The 19,757-nt window shown below is 53.4% G+C and overlaps 8 protein-coding genes across 8 annotated transcripts; 3 read left to right on the top strand and 5 right to left on the bottom strand.

Moving 5' to 3' along the window:
• Positions 1-91: 91 nt before the first annotated feature.
• PUNSTDRAFT_98394 (TPR-like protein) lies at positions 92-2,713 on the bottom strand. Its single transcript, XM_007380770.1, has 12 exons — positions 2,470-2,713; positions 2,050-2,416; positions 1,957-1,999; positions 1,810-1,903; positions 1,627-1,759; positions 1,374-1,572; positions 1,141-1,320; positions 879-1,043; positions 711-819; positions 602-658; positions 388-551; positions 92-334 (listed from the first exon to the last, which is right to left on the bottom strand). Exons 1-12 carry the CDS (start codon positions 2,568-2,570, stop codon positions 111-113), a joined length of 1,836 nt encoding a protein of 611 aa, XP_007380832.1. The 5' UTR covers positions 2,571-2,713; the 3' UTR covers positions 92-110.
• A 154-nt stretch (positions 2,714-2,867) lies between these two features.
• Positions 2,868-3,717, top strand: PUNSTDRAFT_63445 (oligosaccharide biosynthesis protein Alg14 like protein; the record flags this gene model as incomplete). Its single annotated transcript, XM_007380771.1, has 4 exons — positions 2,868-3,009; positions 3,062-3,222; positions 3,292-3,504; positions 3,574-3,717. 4 exons carry the CDS (start codon positions 2,868-2,870, stop codon positions 3,715-3,717), a joined length of 660 nt encoding a protein of 219 aa, XP_007380833.1.
• A 338-nt stretch (positions 3,718-4,055) lies between these two features.
• On the bottom strand, positions 4,056-5,331 carry PUNSTDRAFT_50369 (RNA-binding domain-containing protein). The gene is made up of 5 exons (XM_007380772.1): positions 5,206-5,331; positions 5,100-5,153; positions 4,837-5,046; positions 4,662-4,770; positions 4,056-4,583 (listed from the first exon to the last, which is right to left on the bottom strand). Exons 1-5 carry the CDS (start codon positions 5,218-5,220, stop codon positions 4,255-4,257), a joined length of 717 nt encoding a protein of 238 aa, XP_007380834.1. The 5' UTR covers positions 5,221-5,331; the 3' UTR covers positions 4,056-4,254.
• Positions 5,332-6,948: 1,617 nt separating this feature from the next.
• Positions 6,949-8,264, bottom strand: PUNSTDRAFT_98398 (uncharacterized protein; the record flags this gene model as incomplete). The annotated part of the gene is made up of 7 exons (XM_007380773.1): positions 6,949-6,966; positions 7,018-7,700; positions 7,755-7,824; positions 7,881-7,912; positions 7,964-7,972; positions 8,027-8,071; positions 8,127-8,264. Coding segments are annotated over 7 exons (993 nt in total), but the record flags the coding sequence as incomplete, so codon positions are not given.
• Positions 8,265-11,354: 3,090 nt separating this feature from the next.
• On the bottom strand, positions 11,355-13,047 carry PUNSTDRAFT_98399 (uncharacterized protein). Its single transcript, XM_007380774.1, has 11 exons — positions 12,919-13,047; positions 12,837-12,862; positions 12,742-12,783; positions 12,633-12,685; positions 12,556-12,583; positions 12,454-12,506; positions 12,280-12,401; positions 12,136-12,227; positions 12,025-12,085; positions 11,704-11,973; positions 11,355-11,640 (listed from the first exon to the last, which is right to left on the bottom strand). Exons 1-11 carry the CDS (start codon positions 13,011-13,013, stop codon positions 11,505-11,507), a joined length of 978 nt encoding a protein of 325 aa, XP_007380836.1. The 5' UTR covers positions 13,014-13,047; the 3' UTR covers positions 11,355-11,504.
• A 541-nt stretch (positions 13,048-13,588) lies between these two features.
• On the top strand, positions 13,589-14,608 carry PUNSTDRAFT_118777 (uncharacterized protein). Its single transcript, XM_007380775.1, has 2 exons — positions 13,589-13,630; positions 13,693-14,608. The coding sequence occupies exon 2, from the start codon at positions 14,207-14,209 to the stop codon at positions 14,555-14,557; it is 351 nt and encodes a 116-aa protein (XP_007380837.1). The 5' UTR covers positions 13,589-13,630; positions 13,693-14,206; the 3' UTR covers positions 14,558-14,608.
• A 1,439-nt stretch (positions 14,609-16,047) lies between these two features.
• PUNSTDRAFT_61881 (SNF2 family DNA-dependent ATPase) lies at positions 16,048-18,976 on the top strand (the record flags this gene model as incomplete). The annotated part of the gene is made up of 12 exons (XM_007380776.1): positions 16,048-16,599; positions 16,672-16,709; positions 16,761-16,807; positions 16,865-16,949; positions 17,003-17,231; positions 17,280-17,414; positions 17,466-17,633; positions 17,685-17,837; positions 17,895-18,125; positions 18,173-18,292; positions 18,345-18,547; positions 18,607-18,976. 12 exons carry the CDS (start codon positions 16,048-16,050, stop codon positions 18,974-18,976), a joined length of 2,331 nt encoding a protein of 776 aa, XP_007380838.1.
• A 135-nt stretch (positions 18,977-19,111) lies between these two features.
• On the bottom strand, positions 19,112-19,744 carry PUNSTDRAFT_131478 (uncharacterized protein; the record flags this gene model as incomplete). The annotated part of the gene is made up of 2 exons (XM_007380777.1): positions 19,112-19,376; positions 19,440-19,744. Coding segments are annotated over 2 exons (570 nt in total), but the record flags the coding sequence as incomplete, so codon positions are not given.
• Between the last annotated feature and the right edge of the window lie 13 nt (positions 19,745-19,757).

The raw sequence follows: 19,757 nt of genomic DNA on the forward strand, positions 1-19,757 counted from the left end.
TAGACGCTCGCGCAGCCGGGCGCTAACTTACTAAACTCTAATTTCGAACGGTGACGACGCAAAAATCAAGGACAGCACAGAGGGCGAACAGATGAGATCACAATCATGTGCTATGATACCGTAGTAATCGGAACTCCATGCGCTACTGTTTGATTTCTTGCGATCATCTGCATGACTTTCTTCAGATATTCGCTGGCATCCTTCACCTCCTCCACGTTGCTCTGGACGATCTGCTCCAAGTAGTCTTTCGCGAGCTCCAGGTCCCCATTGAGTTGCTGCACCTGCTGGCGCGCGACGTAAAGGGCAGACTGAGAGTACTCTGCGATCGGTTTTCCTGGGATGGATAATGAGTGGTGTACGGACGACGCAGTCATCAATAACTCTTACCGGTTGCCCGAGCGACTTCTACCACCCGTCGATGATGTGCCGTGGCCTCTGTGAACTCTCCGATCGAGTCAAATAATTTTGCGACTTTCACGTGTATGGAAGGATCGTTCGGGTCCGCGCCGGCAATAAGGGCTCGCTTGTAGCATTCGATCGCCTCGCGAGTCCTAACGGAGATGTGAGCGAGGACATGGACGGCAGGGTGCAAGTCACAGACCGGCCTAGTTCTTCATAGCACTGTGCTTGGGCCTGCCACATGCGGGTATCATAGGGCCTATAGATGACAGATCACGAGGATGCGTCTGAATTCATCACGAATGACATACCGCAGAGCCGTGGCCCGATGGAAATAGTAAAGAGCGTATTGATGCATGTTCAGTAACTCGTACGCCTGTCCGAGTCCGAACCATGCGCGGTAATCCTTTCGGTTGGTTTCTTTGGACATGTCACAGCGACGTGAGAGAAACGCGGGAAGCGAGAATCGATGGGCTCACCGACGGCTCTTCGGTAGGATTCGATAGCTGCGTGCGAATTTTTCATCTCCACGTACTCGTGCCCTATCAGCGTCCAAGCCGAAGTGTAGGTCCTGTCGAGGAGCACCGCCCGCTTAAAGTACTTGATAGCCCGCTCGTGTTCTCCTCGCAGAGAATAGTGGTTTCCTGGAATCCGCAGTCGAGAGAGGTATGTCAGCATTACGAATAGTGGAGCAGAAGCGACATGCTAGAACGAGGAGACAGAATTTGCCAGGCTACTTACCAACGATACACATTGTCTCAGGACGATCCTTATCCAGGTTCAAGAACTCGCGGGCGACCCTGGATAACTTCAGCCGATGGTCCTGTACGTAGAGAATGTTCGAGTAGATGTCCATGTCATCGATACGGAATGGGTCCATCTGAATTATTTGCTCGAACTGCATCTCTGCGGCGGCGAAGTCTGTGGCACCATCACTTCGAATATAATTCACAAGGAGTCTGAACTTGTCTCACCATGCATATTGTATAACACAGTCGCACGGAGTGCTTTGACCCAGCAACTGGTAGGGAAATGTGTGGGTTGCAGCAATGCGTCACAAACGGCAATATCTTCTTCTGTTGGACTTTGCAACTCATTCATGATCTTGATCTGGAAAAATTGAACAAGGGGATGGTTGGGGGGCAGGGGTATCAGCGGTATCAGGGCCGCGAGCTAGACGAAGGAACCGGCTTAGACTCTCCTCAGGTGCTGAACAGTTTCCCGTACCTCGTTGGCATCTTCTACGCAATCCTTGAGTATGAGCCACGTCGACCAGTTCCAGGGGTATGCAGCAATAGACAGCAGAGCTGCTTCGATGGCTTCCTCTCGCCGCGATAATCGGTAGAGAAACAAGGCTCGCCTATTCGCTTTCAGAGGGGCAGAGGTGGATGCAACTGCCCAAGTACTCACAGAAACAAGATCCATGGGTCGCCCGTAAGCACAACCTTATCACACAAGCTCTGGAGGCCCTTATTGATGGGGGCAACGGGTTGTCCTCGCTTGCCTGACGTAGTTTGGTAAGTTTTAGACGTATGCGTATACCATGTTATAAGTCACCGTCTAATGCGTGCCAATCGTTCAATGCTTTCTTTTCTGCCGCCTTCATCCAAGTCACGCACGATACATTGTGAAAGGCATGGATTCACCTACCAGGTACTGAGAATAGTGAGCGAGAAAAGCAGCCTTGGGTCCGACACACCCTGTCAGCATGAAAGCGGCTCTCTGAAACTCCTTGGCCTCCATACACGCTCGCGCCACGTCGACTTTATCTTCATCCTGTATATCGAGGACGTTATCTCCTAGCCATGGGTGCGAGTTCGGGGCCATAGGATGGCTGCTAGTACCGCCCTCAATGGTCGTGGTTGTTGATGGGGATCCCTGAAGGTCGAACGATATGTTCATCGGAGGCGAACGCGGGCGTGCCGGCGTCGAGGTGTTGAAACCATTGTGGATGGGCTGATCCGTCGCTTGCGGCTGTCTTAAGTGGCTGGGGAGTGCCAAGTAAAGCTCTGATGCCCTTGAATGCGTTCGAATATCCTTTTGAGCCTGGCTAACCAGTCGTTTGCTCACCACTTGGAGGCATAGAGGAGGCCGCGATCCCGACAGTCCTTGACGGCCCTTCGAATGTTCGCGGCCATCTCCCGATCCGGCTGCAGGCTCACTCCGGCCATAATGTCGCCCTTCGAAGACCAACAGTGTGGTCAATGGCTGAAGTGTAGAAAACCCGTAGCGGTGTTCGATAATGAACGGGACGTTGAGCGGAACGCGTCGCGTTCGACGCGAACCCCGCGCGTGACGTTCTTGCGTACTTTGCCACGGCCGCACAGTGGCCATCATCGTAGCTGCAGAACACTGCTCGCATGCTCTGCTCTGGTTTACTGCACTGTGTGCCTGTTGCCATAGCTGAACAATCGCTTATATCGTGCGCTTGACTTCGGGCCGACTATCGGCCTGTAGCGTTCCGTGACATGTTCTCAGCCCTGGGTGTTGTTGTGCTACTATCATTCGCCGCGCTACTGAGAATACTCTGCATCTTGCCTCGCGAGAAGAAATCGCTGCAAGCAGGCTCTCGTCAACACGCATGTAGCCTTGCTGTATTTCTCGGTTCTGGTAAGCCAAACATTTGCGCCAAGGCCTGATATATGTCAACTACCGGTTCTAGGTGGCCATACCAGCGAAGCACTCACGCTCGTCTCTACCCTGGATTTCAATCGCTACTGTCCGAGGATCTATATAGTAAGCGAAGGCGATGCCTTAAGTACCAACAAAGCCAAAAGCTTGGAGGCACGGAAGGCATCGACAATGTCCGACGGCGGGAGCGCAGTACCTGTATGTGCCTTACCTGTTCGTTGGATGCCTCATGCAACACCGCCTTCCATTCAGGGGAAACAGGCTCCCTATCGAATCATCACCATCCCACGCGCACGGCGGGTGCATCAACCATTCGTCACAACGCCCCCGACGGCCCTTGTTTCCCTCCTGTCCAGCTGGAGCCTCATGCTCCAACCGGGCCGAAGTGGGATCGATGGAGCGTTCCCGGAGGTTTTGCTGCTCAATGGTCCAGGCACCTGCGTGGTGCTCTGCATCGCGACATATCTGAACCGCGTCAGTACACCCTCGGCGAGACCGTCTTGGCTTGGAAACCTTAGATAAACTTTGACGCCACGACGACAGTTCTTCGGGATCCGCTCTCCTCGGCTCATTTATGTCGAATCCTTCGCTCGGGTTAGGACCCTGTCGTTATCCGGAAGGCTACTGAGACCTTTCGTTGACCTGGGAGTACATGCCGTTACTTCTTCCCCTTGGAGCTTGCTCTAACTGTCATATGCGTAATTTAGCTTCATCGTTCAATGGCCGGAGCTTCTGCAGGACGGTGGGAGAGGGCTGTATCGTGGATGGCTCGTGTAATAAATGACCATCGGTATATTCGATCACATAGTGTCAAGAGCACCGACATGCGATTCTACGGGTATTCCGACGTTAATGCCGAACTGTTGTCCGTCGGAAATCCGGATATTAATTATCGTGTTTCATACGGCTGTAACGCAGGAGCGTCGTCGCGTGCTTTTGCTCCCCGGCCAATCGCGGCGGTCTTCACAAATGCCGGCGGTGGGCCGGGTCTGGTTCTGTCGCGTGGGATGGGCTTGGCGAGCACCCGCCTCTTACTTCGATGCGCGGCATTCTCCATCCCTTCAGTCGATGGCTGTTGAGATGCCTGCGGCATGCGGATTCACTTCTGGTCAACGTCTGAGACGTGCAGGACAGTTGTCAGATAAAATCTTCGGCTGACGATAGGCATACAAAGGGATCAGCGTAGCCGCGATGTACCGTAAAGCAAGCTCCAAGACTGTCACCCTAAACCGCCTTCCTGGTCCACCTATCCTCGCCTTCCGTCTTTCTGGTCCACCGGTCCTCCCCGTCTTTTCCGCCTCGTCGAGAAGGAGGGCTCGCGCTCCGTCTTTTGCTCGGGACCCATCCTTCTGTAGCTTGACCGGCCGTGGCAGGATTGAGACGCCGCTCCAAGCGCTGCCCGTGTTTCAGTGACTTCACGAGCTCCTTCGACGCTAGCCTGAGATGCATAAAGTTGCAGAATCCACCACGGTTGCATTCCCCGTTCTCATTCTGACGGCAGCATGCTTCGCGAAAGTCGGTAACGGGTGACAATTCGGCATAAAGTGGACGCCCTGTGGGACATCAGAGGAGTCAGAGTGCGAACAGGGTGAGACCTGAGAGAGAGCGTCGAAGCAAAGCACAATACGTACCTGCGTACCAGCGATTGTTCAGGTTGTCCACGGCAGCTTGCGCCTCCGTCTCCCATTCATATCGTGCGTAAACGTTCCCAATGAGGTGATCCCCGACATTGTCACATACCTGGGTATGGACACAAGCGATCAGCTCCGCTCCGAGGATATGAACAGCCAGAACAAATTAACGCACATGGAGCTCCAACAGATGTCCAAATTTTGACAGTTCGCAGTACAGGTCTTCGTACACGGCATCGAAGCCCTCTTGCAGCTGCTGCTCGGTGAGCTGGCAGACGGGGTCGTGGGCGGGGTTATGGTACACATTCGGGAGCAGGATAGTCTGGGAGAACGACGGCTTGATATGCTTCCTGGAACAGCGGTCGCCGTGTCTGCATGCTCCAATCTTCCAGATTTCGTTAGCTCATCCCTGTGGGGTGATGCATGACGGTGACAAACCTTGTAGTAAAACGAACAGTTAACGCGGTCTTGTTCCGTGCCGAAGATGTTAGCCTGGCATGGCGCAATGAGCAAGATCACAATATTTGCCGCGAATCATACGTACCAGATGTGATGCCATGATGGTCTCGAAATAAGTGGTGAAGTACGAATGTCGAGCGTGTCGAAGGATGCCCGGTCGGAAAAGGCGTTGGTAGAGGCGCCCAAGTGTATTACGTAATTGACGCGATGACAAAGCAGCGGACTCATTCAGTCGAGCTCGCTGTTGGTCTTGTTGAAGGTTATCAGCGATGAGCAAAAAGTTTTCCGGATCGTTCCAGTCAATTTTCGAACTTGCCGTAGCAGACCAAAATCCGAAATCGAAACTGGTGCTATTTCTCATATCTTCTCGTAACATTTACTGCTCTCTGGATTGCTGAGCCTGGACCGGAGTTCTGGGCACGACCTCCAACCCGAGTATTCCGCCCAATACAGGACAATGCCCAACGATTGGATATTTCGAAGGTCCTCGTGCGCTAGCTATCCTCTGATACGATACGGAGTAGCTTTACACAGAACACGCCCGCAAGCATCAAGAGCGTCAAGAATAGCTGAGTAGTCCAGACTTTCTTCATTCTTAGCAGATGGGCCTGCCCAGAAACTAATCTCTGGACCTCCGAAGGTATGTAATTGGATGATGGCTTTCGAGCCAAGATGTTGATCGTCTTTGAGACTTGTTGTGGCCCGATGTTCTCAGGTATTCTGCACCATGACACGTCTTGAATACGCGGCTACTGCCGGAAAACGGGTGGCAAACATGCCTGGGCTATGGCGTTCGCAAACCTGTTCAAGGAATCCCACTCCGATAAACCCATGCTATGCGAAAGGTCTTGTGCAGACTCCGCTAGGGACCCTAGTGATCCCAGTGCATACACCCGATCTTCTCTGAAATCCGGTCTACCGCAGCCCTATCCCGCAACTTCAAGTTGGGGATGGATTGTAGAGCTCGTTTACGAGGCTCATCCTGCCTCGCGGTCGTGATAGTGTCAAAGAATGACACCCACGTCTCTCCGGTGTTTGCGAACTTGTGAAGCCCCGATGGCCCGATCTCCGGTGAGGACGTGGCGGGCTGTCGCTTACTATGCCGACTTTCTCTAAGATGCGTGACGTTATTTCCGACGAAGATGTGACTAAAAAGCTTCGGCATTATGATCCATATGGCCATCAGGCATCCTTCGTCTCCGACCACGGCGTATTTCTGCCTGAAATGTCGCAGGTGGACTACCCATCTTGTTTCGTGTTGGATAACAGGAGAGAGAATAGAGTAGCCGATAGCCGTTCTAGCTCGCCGCGAATCCTTCGCTCTGACGCTCAATCCACGATCCTTCGAAGATGTAACGCGCAATGTCCAATAGATTCCAGACTGCTATCCAAGACGACCAAGGCTATAATTTATCTTCCAAATCATCAAGCACGCACAAGTCTACAACATAGTGATACAATCATACATGATGGACCATCATCTGCCAGTCCATTATCCAAGCTCGGTATCTTAGACAGGATCGGATGTGCGGACCAGAGCGCATGCATGCGTCAGCCATGATGGGGTACCGCGGATTGAGGATGAGTTCGTGGGTCCCAAGACATGAAGGCGTCCCCCCCGCCAGTCGGGGTCGGTATTCCAGAGCCCATTGGACCCCACTGAGGCATCGAGTGCAAGGAACGGGGAGATACAGTGCCCAGTCCGGGTGAATGATTGACCGAATGCTCTCCTCGCTTGGACGCATGCATAATACGAGGAGAGAGATGGTTCGGACTGGCAGGTACCCCGCGTGAAGATAATGTCGATGCGATGTCCGGCGGTGTGAGTATATTCCCGAGGGTATTTCTACAGATTTGTCAGCACGACAATTACCGAGGGCGGAGAAGGAGAACATACGTCGTGAGGAGATCAAGCTCCGCGATACGCTGGAGTAAATGGCAGTAAGATCCGGAGCAGTGATGTGAGGAGCGCGACAGAATGTCAGCAGCCCGACGCAGACGCAAGGAAAGTTCCAACAGCGCGTGGTAGTTCGTCGGCTCTGTCAAACACGCGCAATGAGCTTGCATGGCGGTCTGAGTGTCACAGAGCTCATGAAAAGCGATATCGCTCGGAGTATGCCCGGCATTCATCGGGCTTGATCCTTCCGCGAAATGATCTGGCATGGACTCGAGTATGCCTTCGTGCACATCAACCAAGCCTTGGCATGATACCGCCAAGAGGGACGCCAAGTCTTGGTCGAGCCCAAAGTGAGCGGCCGCGTCACCATGGTTCATGTCTGGCGGGAAGTCCTGTATCGGAGTGCGCGCAGAGGGCGACGGGGTACCGCTGACGGGAGATGGGAGACTGAACGGCGGAAAATATGAGCCACCGTTGGCGATGTCAACGGCCAAGATTGGAGGGGATAGCGAAGACGTAGAGGAGCAGGGCGAGGTTTGATTGAGTGGAGCGGCAGCGGTGCTCGACATCCCCTGTCCCTTGCGCGTTGGCGCACTCTGCGAGCGGGGACGCCATAACTGGTTCGCTGATGTATCGCCGTTCAAGGTAGGAAGCACCCAGCGTGGATGAGGTTTGTTTTTCAGCTAAGGAGTGGGGCGTGAGTGGAAACGAGCGAAGATGAGATGAACCTTGCTGACCTCCCTGATCACGCCTTCCAGCTCCGCGACTCGTCGCTTGAGCCTTGCTTGCTCGTCTTGGGTATCGCTGCTTTATAGCGAAGTGCATCGGCGGTTTGTCAAACATACTAATCTGGGGTTATCTACCTTTGTTGTGGGTCATCCACCTCATACACACACTGCGTTGCAGATATCAGTATGCAATGCTGGGCCCAATAGGTACAACGCACGAGGCCGGTCTAGTGTAAAAATGGTCAACATCTTGATTGAAGCAACAAATCACCGGTACTTACCAACCCTAGTTGCGTGCATCTGGTGCACGGCCGTTTCCTATCGCACTATGCATTTTATTAGGTCTGTTCGACAACAGATCATGTATACTGCAGAGCCTACCATCCTCTTCGACTTGAAGCAATTAAGACAAGATTTTGTTGCTCTATTACGGGGGCGCTTGCGATGATCGCCGTCCGGAGCTGGAGTGGTCCGCTGAACGAGAGAACGTTTTTTAGTGGTCGAAGCTTCGGGAGTCATTTCGGTACGAGTGTGAGGAACAATCTTGCGGGGCTGGTGTTATATGAACGAAGAACTACTAATAGTTACACGGTCTTGGCGTGCTTGGCTCTGAGTTGCTTCGAGGAAGGACGTCCATTGATGCAAGTGAGGGAGCTAGCTGTCTGGATGCCGCTTTCGACAGGTGCATCCTGTACGAACCGCCGTTTCGTGCGGAGATACAATGTTATCTCCCCTGACTGAATTCAGGCAATCGCACTTGGAGTGTGAAAGGGTTCATTGTCTTGGTCGGAACCGGGGGAGATTCCATGCTCAGGGCATCCCTTGAAACCGACAGACTAGGACGGTAGCAGTTGCCGCGCGAGCTTTCGCATGGGAGCGTTGTCACACCCATGCAACCGATCGTGACGTGGTGAACCTGTGCAAGGACCTGGGGTCCACCAATGTCCGGCGCTGAACAATATTACCTCTATGGTATTGTCTGACATAATACCGGTTTCGTTTTGCCTTCCGGAACCGTTGCCGCATTTCGACTCCTCGAGCGCCCACACAATATCGACTGATTCTGGTATCGACGGGGTTTGTCTCCTTGACATGCTTTATGATCCGGCTGTGCGGCGACCCGAGAGCTAAGCTCGAATCCGCGAGCGACACATGGCACCATCCTAGCCTGTGGGTGTGATCGCAATCAGGGGGAGTAATCGGCTTTCATGTCGGTCCTGGGATTATCTGGGTTATCGCACAACCCAACTTCGCCCACGTTTCCACAGCTGACTTCTCACAATCCGTCAGTATATGCCCATCGTTCTCATCCTCAATCCGTTCACTTATCGAATGGGAAGCACTGGGCCATCAGGTCTCTCTCCGCAGTTAACTGTTCGAGCAATATGTTCGTGACTTCTGTCGTGATCTGGTGGTATCAGTTCTCGAGCTTAATCCTCGGAGCCTCGGGTGCGTCCTTTCCTCTCAGATACTCGCAGTCGCAGCTTTCGTGTCCCCGTGTAGAGTCCTGCGTTGACGATTCCTGCTCTCTTGTCCAGGAAAGACGGCATTGGACTTTGCGCAGTCGATATTGGACTCTGCGCAGCCAACTTCTTCACTACACATAGTCAAATATAACAGCAATACAGCTCGGAGAGATGCACGCTCCGTTCCATGATCCACACCATTTTCCCGAGAAGAAAAAACAGCTGCCATCGTGAAGATTCCTCGCAGGATCTCCGCGCTCTATGGTTGCGTGTGAAACCGGTCATTCGCTGGTCACCCATGGCGTCAAGTTCATGGTCAGGACAAATTAGTCAGCGATGTTCCTCGAGCCGGGCCGTTACCGGAGTCCTAATCGGTCTTCTCCCGACGGTTCCTCGTGCTTGGCAACTTCGCACCGATTGTCCCGCGAACCTGCTCCTCTGGTTGAGATCGTAGATGGAACCTAATGCGACATCATAATCATCTTAACAGGGAGGCCGATGTCGAATCGACGCCAGCCAAGCACCCGGTGCAGTCTGCCGCCGTTGTCTTCGCTCCCGCGTACTTCGACGAATGGCTCATGGGTACTTCCCTTTCCATTGACATACAGAGGCTTGGCGGTATGGCTAAGTTGCGAGTGCTCAGGTGATTCCTACATATGACAACAGCCGCTGGCTGGGCGGTGCGGCGAATACTTGTTCTCGGCTCTCGCCCTCACCCGTAACAGTGAGAAGCCGTCGACCGGGGCTTCACTCTTACGGAGCCCTGCCAAGAGCCGCATCAAGGAAGCTCCTCGTTGGTGTGGCACCGTGAGAGGAGGGGGCGATATATATCCGCCGACCCTATGAGCTGTGAGTATCTTCGGTCATACAAGAACTCTGTTCTACTTGATATGCGTGTCACATCATGTCGTCAGCATCGCGTTCATTGTGGCAAACACGGCCGGCGTCTACCTATGATGATCGACTCCGGACGCTTGTGGCATAATCAAGCCTATTTTGTCGAGAAATAGCTTTGAGGTCAGGGCGATGAGGCCAGGCATTGAAGTCACCGGAGGCCGCGAAAGGCTTGCACCCTTGGCGATGAAGGTTGTCGGTGCGTTACAGCTCCATTGAAGGCATAAATCCCAAGTGCACGTCGTGAGTGACCTGACTGCCTGCAGATCGCTTTGAACAAAACTAATCAATTTCGGAGCGCCTGGTTCACCGCTGATCCGGACTGGACTTGCAGCAGGATGCATGGTGATCTTGACCGGTCGATTTACGCGCAGGACCAGTTGTCCCATACACGCGGCTACCACTGTGATAGGCAATCATCGGGCACAAGACAGCTGTCTCCATACAGGTACAACGATGTCTTCCTATTGATGGAAACCTGACATGCAGACGTCGGTTCTCTTGCAATCGCAGAATCACTCGTGGCCTCGATACGTTTTGAGAACGACTTCGCAATTTTAGTGAGCCTCTTTCCTATAGAGGCAGGTAAATGAGTAGATCGACCGCAGCTGAGGCAGAGCCCAAGTTACAGTGCCTGGCCCACGCAATCTGACCATTCAACTACCAGCTGTGTCAGCCCGAGAGGGTCTAGGTCTGCGAGTCAGGATCTTAATGCGGACCACGGTACTTTTCACGGCCGGCTTCCGACGGAGACGGAAAGAAATGCATACACGAGGACGATAACCCGACTCATGCGTAGGCAATGGCTTTATTATCCGCGCAACCCATTTGATCAGGGTACCTTTCACTGGTATCTGTCAATTGCGGACCGCTGTACATTTGCTGTGGGATATCGACCTAGCACGCAATTCTGTACGCGAGGCGTATGGGAGGTGCGTGCTGTTTGCGGAATATGCGCGCTCATGTTTGTTCACACGCATACGCGCGCTTGCTATCTACTCCGCAACTTCTCCCAAGAAAAGGCCACACGAGCGTAATGGGGCCGGCCGGTCGCCAATGCGGTATTGATCCTTGCCCTCGCGGCTCGGAAACAAGACCCCGATGATATAAATCTCAATTATGTACATGTGTGCGTTCAAGCCTCGGTCGCTTATTCGAACGGAGTACATACCTCGGATAAATTAGGCGCCAAGTCCCGCGCCAAGCTATTGGTCCTGCTGGCCACGAAGAAGCAGCGGAAGTAAATTCGCGCGAATCAAAAAGCTGGAGCCCAGCTTAGCACGTCGCATGATATACGATGAGTAGTCAACATATTATACAGTGCCCATTAAATCGATCTCGTAATTCGAATGCAAAGCGAGTCCTCGGTTGATCATACGGTCGAACTTCTCCAAGTACCTTACGCGACTGGTCTGCCAACACCTCCAAGTAAGGTAATCCACCAGCCGCGATATAAGGTACGGATGCCCTCTTCATCAATGATCCTCTTGGCGCAGTCGACAAGGCCAAGGTATGGATCACGCTCGCTCCTCAACCTGCGCATGGCAAGATGCATCATGAGTTTTGGGTGCCAAGGATCGATAGGTTAGCAACCATACCCGATGACATCTTCCTCGGCGCCCGCATACTCGACGGTCTCCTCCGCGTCGCCTTCTACTTCCTGCGCAACCGAGTTGTACTCGGCAGAGGCGTGGTTACGCTGGATGGCGAGTCTCGTCGTGATGACCTCGAGGGGGCAAAGGGCCGCGGTGCTGAGAGCCGCCATGAATACGAAGAGTACGATTCGCCATGCCGAAACGTCTTCCGTTGGGAAAGCCTCCCCGGATTGTAGCTGCGGCAAGAGCAAGCGACGAGATCCTTGAAGTACTCTGAATGCTTGGTCAGAGACTGTCGCAAGACGTGTTTGTGAAGTGACTTACATAGTCACGTATGCGATGTGTGCAAGCTGTGCCGCGATCAGTCCGGGGGTGAGATAGAGGACTGCGAAATCGGTTAGCAGCGATATGCATATCATGAAAAACAATACAGACTGTACGGGCGGCGCCGTTCAGTAGGCGTGAGTAGAACCCTGAGCGACACCATAGGATTGACCCATGGAAGCTTGTGCGGTGTTGTGATCGCACTATTGGCCAGCTATTATTCAAAGAACGAAAGACATTGAAGAGTAGTCATACCGATAAGTTATTATCGTTGCTGGCAGGGATACGAGCATGTACATGGTCGCGAACGCCAACGTCCCAAGCACGCCAGTTGGCGGTGCACTGTACGCGTCATGCCTAGCGATGGTGGTGGCATCCTAGTTGCTTGCATGAACGATCGTTATGACGGTCATTGGACGGGGCACTCACGAAGAACACGATCACGAACAACGTGATGAGAACCGTAGACAAGAGCGTGGGCACTGCGACGAGGTAAGCACGATGCTTGTAGAGATGGACTCAAAAACTCACTAAACCCCTTGTACAATCCCGAAACTCCCTGCTCGAATGAGCCATGCTGTGCAATCATCAAAATCGTTTGCACACACCTCGATCTTGTACACTCGCTTGAGCATTCCAAAGTAGGACGTGACGATAGGGCCTAGATGTTGACGTTAAGGCGTGTTCAAGCACAAAAGCCCGAAGGTCATTACGGACCTGTATGCGGTTGAACGCTGCCTTCATGGTCGAGTTGCAATCCTTCGTTTTCGTTCAATTACTCGTGAACAAATGAAAGGTGAACAAGTGCAAACCTTTTGGGTTGAAGTTCGCTCGGAGCCTGGCAGCGGTAGTCAGCACGATTGCCCCTGGAAAACGGCGACATTGCGGTCGCACCTGACAAGCGCTCCGGTCAAGGGGACCGTCACAACAAGGACGATCGCCAGTGAGAGCAGAAGGATTAGAAGCGCAATGAAATCCAAGCCAAACATCGTGGTAGGAAGACAGGTAGGGTGCTGTCGATACTGCGCAGTGCAGCGCTAGTGAGCGAGCGCCGGGCATTCCGCGTCCGGCTTGGGCTGCGCCGGGCGGCGTGGGTGACGTGATCATTCACCCGTGACTTCAAACCCAAACCCAACGTCTCTTTCCTTCCACCATCACCATCACCACGACACCGCACCCCCTCCCCCTCCTAATGCATGGCCGAGCCTTTCGGCTCATTCTCTGCCACGAATCATGTTGCATTCGAGTCCTTAGTTTCTTTTGTCTGCCAGGGTGAACGGCTGCTGTTCACTCAGGGCATTGTTGTTGTTGCGCAACAGCGCTCGTCAATTACCGCTAGCGCTGATCAAACATGCGATCGGACGCGATATGCTGATAGAGTACGTTCACGACGTGCTTTCCCATGGACAGGCCAGTTGTTGACGGAAACCGCTTCATTCAGCCTCCAATAAGCGACCTGAGGATGCCACGTAGCAAATCCGAAAATTGACGCAGGAGGCTGCTGTGTCAATTTTTACACCCACGGGTGCCGGGTTTGCGTGGAGATGTTCAATACCTGGTCTCGAACGCATGATCACAGCTGACCCTGGTACTTCCCTCAGGCCGAGTACGTTGATTTTCACCGAGTTTTCCGTCTCATGTACTGAAAATAGTGCACAATCCACGTAGATTTGCCTCATTGGTCACATGTGGCCATGTATCTTCGTCGGTAAGGTATACTCTCTTTGAAAGCGGCATCAAGCGTCCGTTGCCATCAAAGGGTCGATGGCGATCGCATTCCAAGGCTTCCCTTGATTTGTTCAAGTAATGCCAGGCATCTATAGGCTATTGACGTTGCGTCGCGCGCCGATTTGAAGAGGGCTTGGATGTCTGGTGCGCTGCATTGCATCCGTGATTTCTTCCGTCCCTTCCGCGTTATCTTGGGAATATCGTACCGGCGGCGTCCTCTTCTTGTTCGTCGCTTTGGAGTTTAACCGCGTCCAAGCTGATATTATTGTTTGCACGCACTCTCGTGGGACCGGAAATGTTGGTCATATCTCAGCAGTCGCCATGATGCCCCATGATGCCCTGAATCACCATTATCCATGCAACCACGAAGAAACCAACCCAGGGCGCGCTTTTTTCTTCTCCATCCTCAACGTGTTCGCTTTCTACCTGGTCTGTTCAGTCTAGTTGCGAACGTATGACTGCTTCGTCACCTCCCTGCGGCGCCGCTATCCCTCGTTGCGTTTATGCAATGAACAGCCGTATCCAGTCCGGACCCTCGATACGTCACCAAGATTCGTCGCTGCCTCTACATCGCCGTTGTTTTACGAAGTGCAAAACGTGCCCAAGGTACCTTCAGCTGGTCGTATCTCAGGCTTGGGATAGTCTTCTCGACTCCTGGGATCTAGTTGTCCACGTAGCCCAGACCTATCCGAGCTCTACGTGGGGTCCACCGAGTTCACCTGTCTCTGGTCGGTTCTGGCCTTTTCGCCGTCGTGTCTATCCCGCTGTGCTTCGCTTTCTCGTTCGCCGCATCTCCTGTGGTTGATGCCAGGCGCATAGGTGGTGTTGCAGGTTGTATGATGTTGTTGTTCCCTCCCCCGTTACATTACGTTGTATTTGCGTGTATGTATCTCATGTGCAATGCTATATTACATTACGCTCTCCTTTGTCTCGTGCGGTGGCACTGATTTGAGATTCCGACGTGGCTCTTGCTCTTCCCTCGACGCCGTTGCCCACCTCACACTTATCTGACCCGCCTTATCCCTGCGGTGTCACATAATACGAAGTAAAGCCATGTCTGTTCCGCACGACGTCGCAGCGAATCGGGTCAGTTATTGAGCTGGCGTCATCGTCGAGTCGGTCGTCGCTGAGCACAGTTTTGATCGCTCGCAGACCGCGGCATTGAGCGGTCTCCATTTCAATAAATCACCTCCTGCTTTTCAGCATCACCCTGAAGAACACAACCAGACGCACCACGTCGAGCACAACGCATGGAATAACGCGCAAAGGTTCTATGCCCCACCGCAGCAGTCGCGCGACGCCAGCGGCAGCATGCCACTGCCATCGCCGTACCACAACTCTCCTCCACACCCCACCGGCAATGTCCTCGTGCCGAACTCTAGCCCACTGGGCCCGGATAACCGCTATCGCCCATATCAGCACTACAACGCCCATGCTAGGATGCCCACGCCGTCGACAGTGCCGAACGGCGCGCCTCCGAGTCCGTGGAACATGGGAGCCAGACCCAACCGTTTCAACGACCCCTTGATGCAACCGAGTGGATTCACGGCGCAACAACACGATCGTTACGTGTCGTCTTCTCCATACTGGGGCGGAAACAGCCGAGGGATATCGGAGGTGAACGGGCATCAGGACGACGGGCCTCCTCGCAAGCGACCCAATTACGGTGCGCAGAAGCCTACATCCCATGACTCCCTGGACCTCTTCAACGTTCAAGACTCCCCTCCTCGACGACTAGGAGACACCGGACGCGTCGCATCCGGGTCCGCGCCTGTCCCCATGCGGGTACCTTCTGGCTCCGGCGAAGAATTAACAAGCGCGCCCGCCAGTGGTGACGACGCGTCTTCGCGGAGGATTTTCCGAGGCCAACGCCCTTCCCCTCCGCGTCCATCACAGGCATCTACCTCGGAGACGGATGACGAGACGCGTTTCAACCGTTTCAGGCTCACGTTCGTCGACCAAGAGCCCGACCGCCTGCGAGCTGCGTGGGATGAAACGAAGGGAGACGCGAAGGGAGCTACGGCTCTAATCATAGATAGTACCTGGACTCCCAAAGTCGCCAGCCCTACGAAGACGTCGCCCAGCGTCACCGGCCGTGTCAAAGAGGTCGATGAGGCGACGAAAGCGCAGAGGGAGGCGATCAAGGAGAAGGGGAAGAATTCATTGATCTATCGCAACAGGCCCGTCACTGGCCCGGCGAAACCCATTGCCACTAGTTCAACGCCGTCTCCCGTCAAGCCCACAGTCCGACGTGAACCTTCACCGCCGAGTCCTATCGTTGCCCGCTCTCGCCTGATGAAGAAGACCAGGAAGGTCGTCGTTGAATCCGAGTCAGAAGCGGAGGCGAGCGACGCAGAGGACATCCGGACTTCGCCTCCCGTCGGCGGTTCCAACGAGGATCGCGTGTTCGCGTATCTGAACACTGCTGCTACCGACGCCATACAAGAACTCACTGGTGAGTTTCAAGATTTGATATCCTCGAAGAACCCAGGTGAGAGCTCTATTCCAGGATGCACAATGGAGCAGGCCGCAAAGATCATCGAGCTACGACCTTTCACCTCCGTCGATGATCTTAAGGAGAAACTTGGTCAAGGGAAGAAAAAGGCTGGGCCTGCCGGAATCAGCTCACGAATGTTCGAAGACTGTACCGCCATCTTTGAGGGATACCGAGCCGTCGACGATATCCTCCGCGACTGCGAAAAGATTGGAGCGCAGCTACGCGCGGCAATAGCCTCTTGGAGCCACCCCCGACCGTCCACTAAGGGCAAGGAAAGGGATGGCACATCTTCGCAGGAGACTTCTATAGTCTCCCCGTTGAACGATGCGGACGACGGGGCCTTGCATATAGTCAACATCTCTGCTAAAGCATCCAGCGATTATCTATCGTCGCAGCCTACGCTCATCGCGAATGATGTGCAGCTCAAGGACTACCAATTAGCAGGCTTGAACTGGCTGCGGTTAGTAACTGCCAGCCCACACAAGTTTCGCTGCTGAACGTCGGACTGCAGACTCCTATATCGCAAAGGGTTGAGCTGTATTCTAGCGGACGAGATGGGTCAGTTCCTCGATCCCACACCGTCTGTAGCATGCGTCCTGATATCTGTCATCATAGGTTTGGGCAAGACCATTCAAGTCATAAGCTTCTTTGCTCACCTCAAGGAACGTGGTAACAAAGGGCCGCACTTGGTTGTTGTTCCGTGGGTCGCCTCGCTACATCATCGCCTTATGCCATCTGATTTCGTATGAACAGCTCCTCCACCCTCGAAAACTGGTGCCGAGAATTTGCGCGATTCGCTCCAGACATGGTTATTCAGACATACTACGCTGGCAAAGACGAAAGACCGATGCTTCGGGAAACGTTAAAAGAAACACAAGCGTGCAAAGGTGTAGAGAATGGCTGGGAGGTACTGATCACGACATACAATCTCGCCCAAGGTGATGATAAGGATCGAAAATTCTTCAAGAGGATTGAGTGGGATGTACGTGTGGTCCGTCTTCGTTCGCTGCCCGAGCTGACCTTGGTGAAGAGCTGCGTCTTCGACGAAGGACATGTCCTCAAGAACTTTCAATCACAGCGCTATCAGGCGCTCCTGAAGTACGAATCGAAGTGGCGGCTGTTACTCACGGGGACACCGTTGCAGAACAACCTACAAGAGCTTGTGGTATGTTCACTATAGTTTATGGGCACATGGCATACTGAACGTAGTCGCTAGTCGCTGATGAATTTCATCCTACCCGAACATTTCGCTGAGGCTTTGGGCTCACTCCGGGCTATCTTCAAGGTGAAGGGCGACTCGAAGGTCTCTTTGCTCGCCCAGGAACGTGTTTCTCGTGCAAAGAAAATGATGACTCCGTTCGTGCTACGAAGGCGAAAAGACCAAGTAAGTTGGTCTTCTGCTTTGAGCAATTCACATCACTGACAAACCCAACAGGTCCTCAAGGATTTGCCTAAGAAGGTGGAGCGCATCGAGTGGTGTGATATGAGCGCCATCCAGAAGTCGATATATCGCGAGACGCTCCAACGATCCCGCAAGACTATCTTCGACGCTGCCGAGAATGACGAGAATCAGGCGGAGCCTGAGTCAGTGAGCCGGAACGGCAAACCATCCAAGAAGAAAACGAAGGCCACGGCGCGTACCAAGGACAAAATGTACATCGAGAACAGTTCGAACGTGCTCATGGATCTGCGTAAAGCAGCCTTGCATCCGATGCTCTTCCGGAAGCTGTTCACCGACGATACGTTGGCTAGTATGACAAGGCTCTTGATGAAGGAGCCCGATTACAAGAAACGGAAAGCCGTGTCCCAATACGTGAGGGAGGACCTCGAGGTGATGACGGACGCCGAACTGCAACTATTCTGCAAAGGATACAAGGTGAGCTTGGATCGCAGTCATCGATATTTTATCTGACACCCTCCCAGTCTCTGCAGAAGTTTGTGCAAGATGATAAATGCTACCTCGACGCTGGCAAGATCACGGTGTTACTGAAGCTCATCAGGCAGTATATAGCCCAAAGTCGTCGGATCCTTGTCTTTTCTCAGGTATGATTTCGCTGAGCGAACTATCACCTACTGTTTCTGATTTCTTCTCCAGTTCACACAAGTGCTTGACATCTTGGAGACCATCCTCAGACAACAAGATGTCAAGTTCGTCACCTTGACAGGCTCAACCCCAGTGGACGCCCGTCAGGCCCTGGTGGACGACTTCACTGAAGACGAGTCAATACCAGTCTTCCTTTTGTCTACCCGTGCTGGTGGAATGGGCATCAACCTGACTGCTGCGAGTGTTGTCGTCATGTGCGTTTCATCATTTTGCCGCCCGTGCTGCTCGACTCATTTGTTCCCCGGTCGAAAAGGTATGATCAAGACTTCAACCCACACAATGACAGGCAGGCCCAAGATCGCGCTTACCGCATCGGTCAGAAACAGGATGTCGACGTCGTAAAACTCGTCACCAGAGGTACGATCGAGGAGGACATGTTGCGACTGGGCGAGACGAAACTGGCCCTCGATGAAGCCGTCGCAGGGGAGGTGGTGGAGGGCGAGGGCAAAGGCGAGGGACAGGCTGAGAAGCAGATGAAGGAGAGCTTGATGAGCGTGTTGAGGAAGCAGTTTGAGAGTGAAGAAAGCGAGCGGGATGGGCAGCCTGAATTGTCGACAAAGGAGAGCAGCACTAAGGAGGCGGACGCGAGATCTGCCAGTCCGTTGACGGATATGGAGGACTGATTTTGTTTAGTTCCCGTTATTGTTGATTTCATTAGATGTACAGCTTAGCAATCTACTCTACTTCGGATAATCAAGGATATGGATGTTCATGCAATTGTCGCTCCTCCACCTCGCTAGTAACGCGACGTTGCCCTTCTACGGGAAAACAGACAGTCCTCTGACTAAACGGTCCGTGCTCGCGCGGAAGTACTCATTATCGATGCCTCGTTCCTTCGAGTCCATCTGAACCAAGGGATTGCGAACAACGTACTCGAGGAAGGGGCCGGTATAGATCTGACGAAGGATGAATCGAAGGGAATCAGTAGAAGGGTCGGAAAGCATGATGAACTTGTAGCCAGAGAGCGTTTCGAAGAGGTGAAGCTTGTATGCGGAAGTTTTGTATGAGGTGAACTGTTCGTCTCTGCAGGATGCAGATCATTTGATCAGACACCACAACTTGGACGCGCAGGGGATACGACCATACCGTCCAGAAAGCTTCTTCACCATCGCGCGTAGCGAAACCATCACACCGTACACGAGCTTGGCCTCTTCGTCGAATGGCAAACCCGTGCTGCCCTGACTTGCCCCGGCTTGTGGCTGCTGGGGGGCCACAGTCTGGAGCAGGGGCGGTGGTGGTGAGGGCGGCACGTCGCTGTTCAGCGCTACCTCGATATTCAAGTCGCCTAACTGCAGCGTCGAAGGCGTTAGGCAGAATCCGCGGCTGCGAAGGACGATGACGGCTGGACGGTGCGGCCGCCGAAAGACGAGAGCACTCGCGCGCTTGTGTCCCCTCAATGCACCA

Source organism: Punctularia strigosozonata (assembly GCF_000264995.1).
Source record: "Punctularia strigosozonata HHB-11173 SS5 unplaced genomic scaffold PUNSTscaffold_3, whole genome shotgun sequence".
Classification (NCBI taxonomy): domain Eukaryota; kingdom Fungi; phylum Basidiomycota; class Agaricomycetes; order Corticiales; family Punctulariaceae; genus Punctularia; species Punctularia strigosozonata.

What these genes read in the sequence shown, in the direction of transcription:
- PUNSTDRAFT_98394 (XM_007380770.1), bottom strand. Translation starts at nt 2,570, where the DNA reads ATGGCCGGAGTGAGCCTGCAGCCGGATCGGGAGATGGCCGCGAACATT. An exon ending in CTCACTATTCTCAGTACCTG is followed by an intron (nt 2,000 to 2,049) that starts GTAGGTGAATCC and finishes ACTTGGATGAAG; the next exon opens with GCGGCAGAAAAGAAAGCATT. An exon ending in ATCCTACCGAAGAGCCGTCG is followed by an intron (nt 820 to 878) that starts GTGAGCCCATCG and finishes ACATGTCCAAAG; the next exon opens with AAACCAACCGAAAGGATTAC.
- PUNSTDRAFT_50369 (XM_007380772.1), bottom strand. An exon ending in ACTGTTCGTTTTACTACAAG is followed by an intron (nt 5,047 to 5,099) that starts GTTTGTCACCGT and finishes GAAATCTGGAAG; the next exon opens with ATTGGAGCATGCAGACACGG. An exon ending in GAACAATCGCTGGTACGCAG is followed by an intron (nt 4,584 to 4,661) that starts GTACGTATTGTG and finishes GATGTCCCACAG; the next exon opens with GGCGTCCACTTTATGCCGAA.
- PUNSTDRAFT_98399 (XM_007380774.1), bottom strand. Translation starts at nt 13,013, where the DNA reads ATGTTTGGCTTGGATTTCATTGCGCTTCTAATCCTTCTGCTCTCACTG. An exon ending in AGCGAACTTCAACCCAAAAG is followed by an intron (nt 12,784 to 12,836) that starts GTTTGCACTTGT and finishes ACGAAAACGAAG; the next exon opens with GATTGCAACTCGACCATGAA. An exon ending in GCCGAGGAAGATGTCATCGG is followed by an intron (nt 11,641 to 11,703) that starts GTATGGTTGCTA and finishes TGCCATGCGCAG; the next exon opens with GTTGAGGAGCGAGCGTGATC.
- PUNSTDRAFT_118777 (XM_007380775.1), top strand. Translation starts at nt 14,207, where the DNA reads ATGACTGCTTCGTCACCTCCCTGCGGCGCCGCTATCCCTCGTTGCGTT.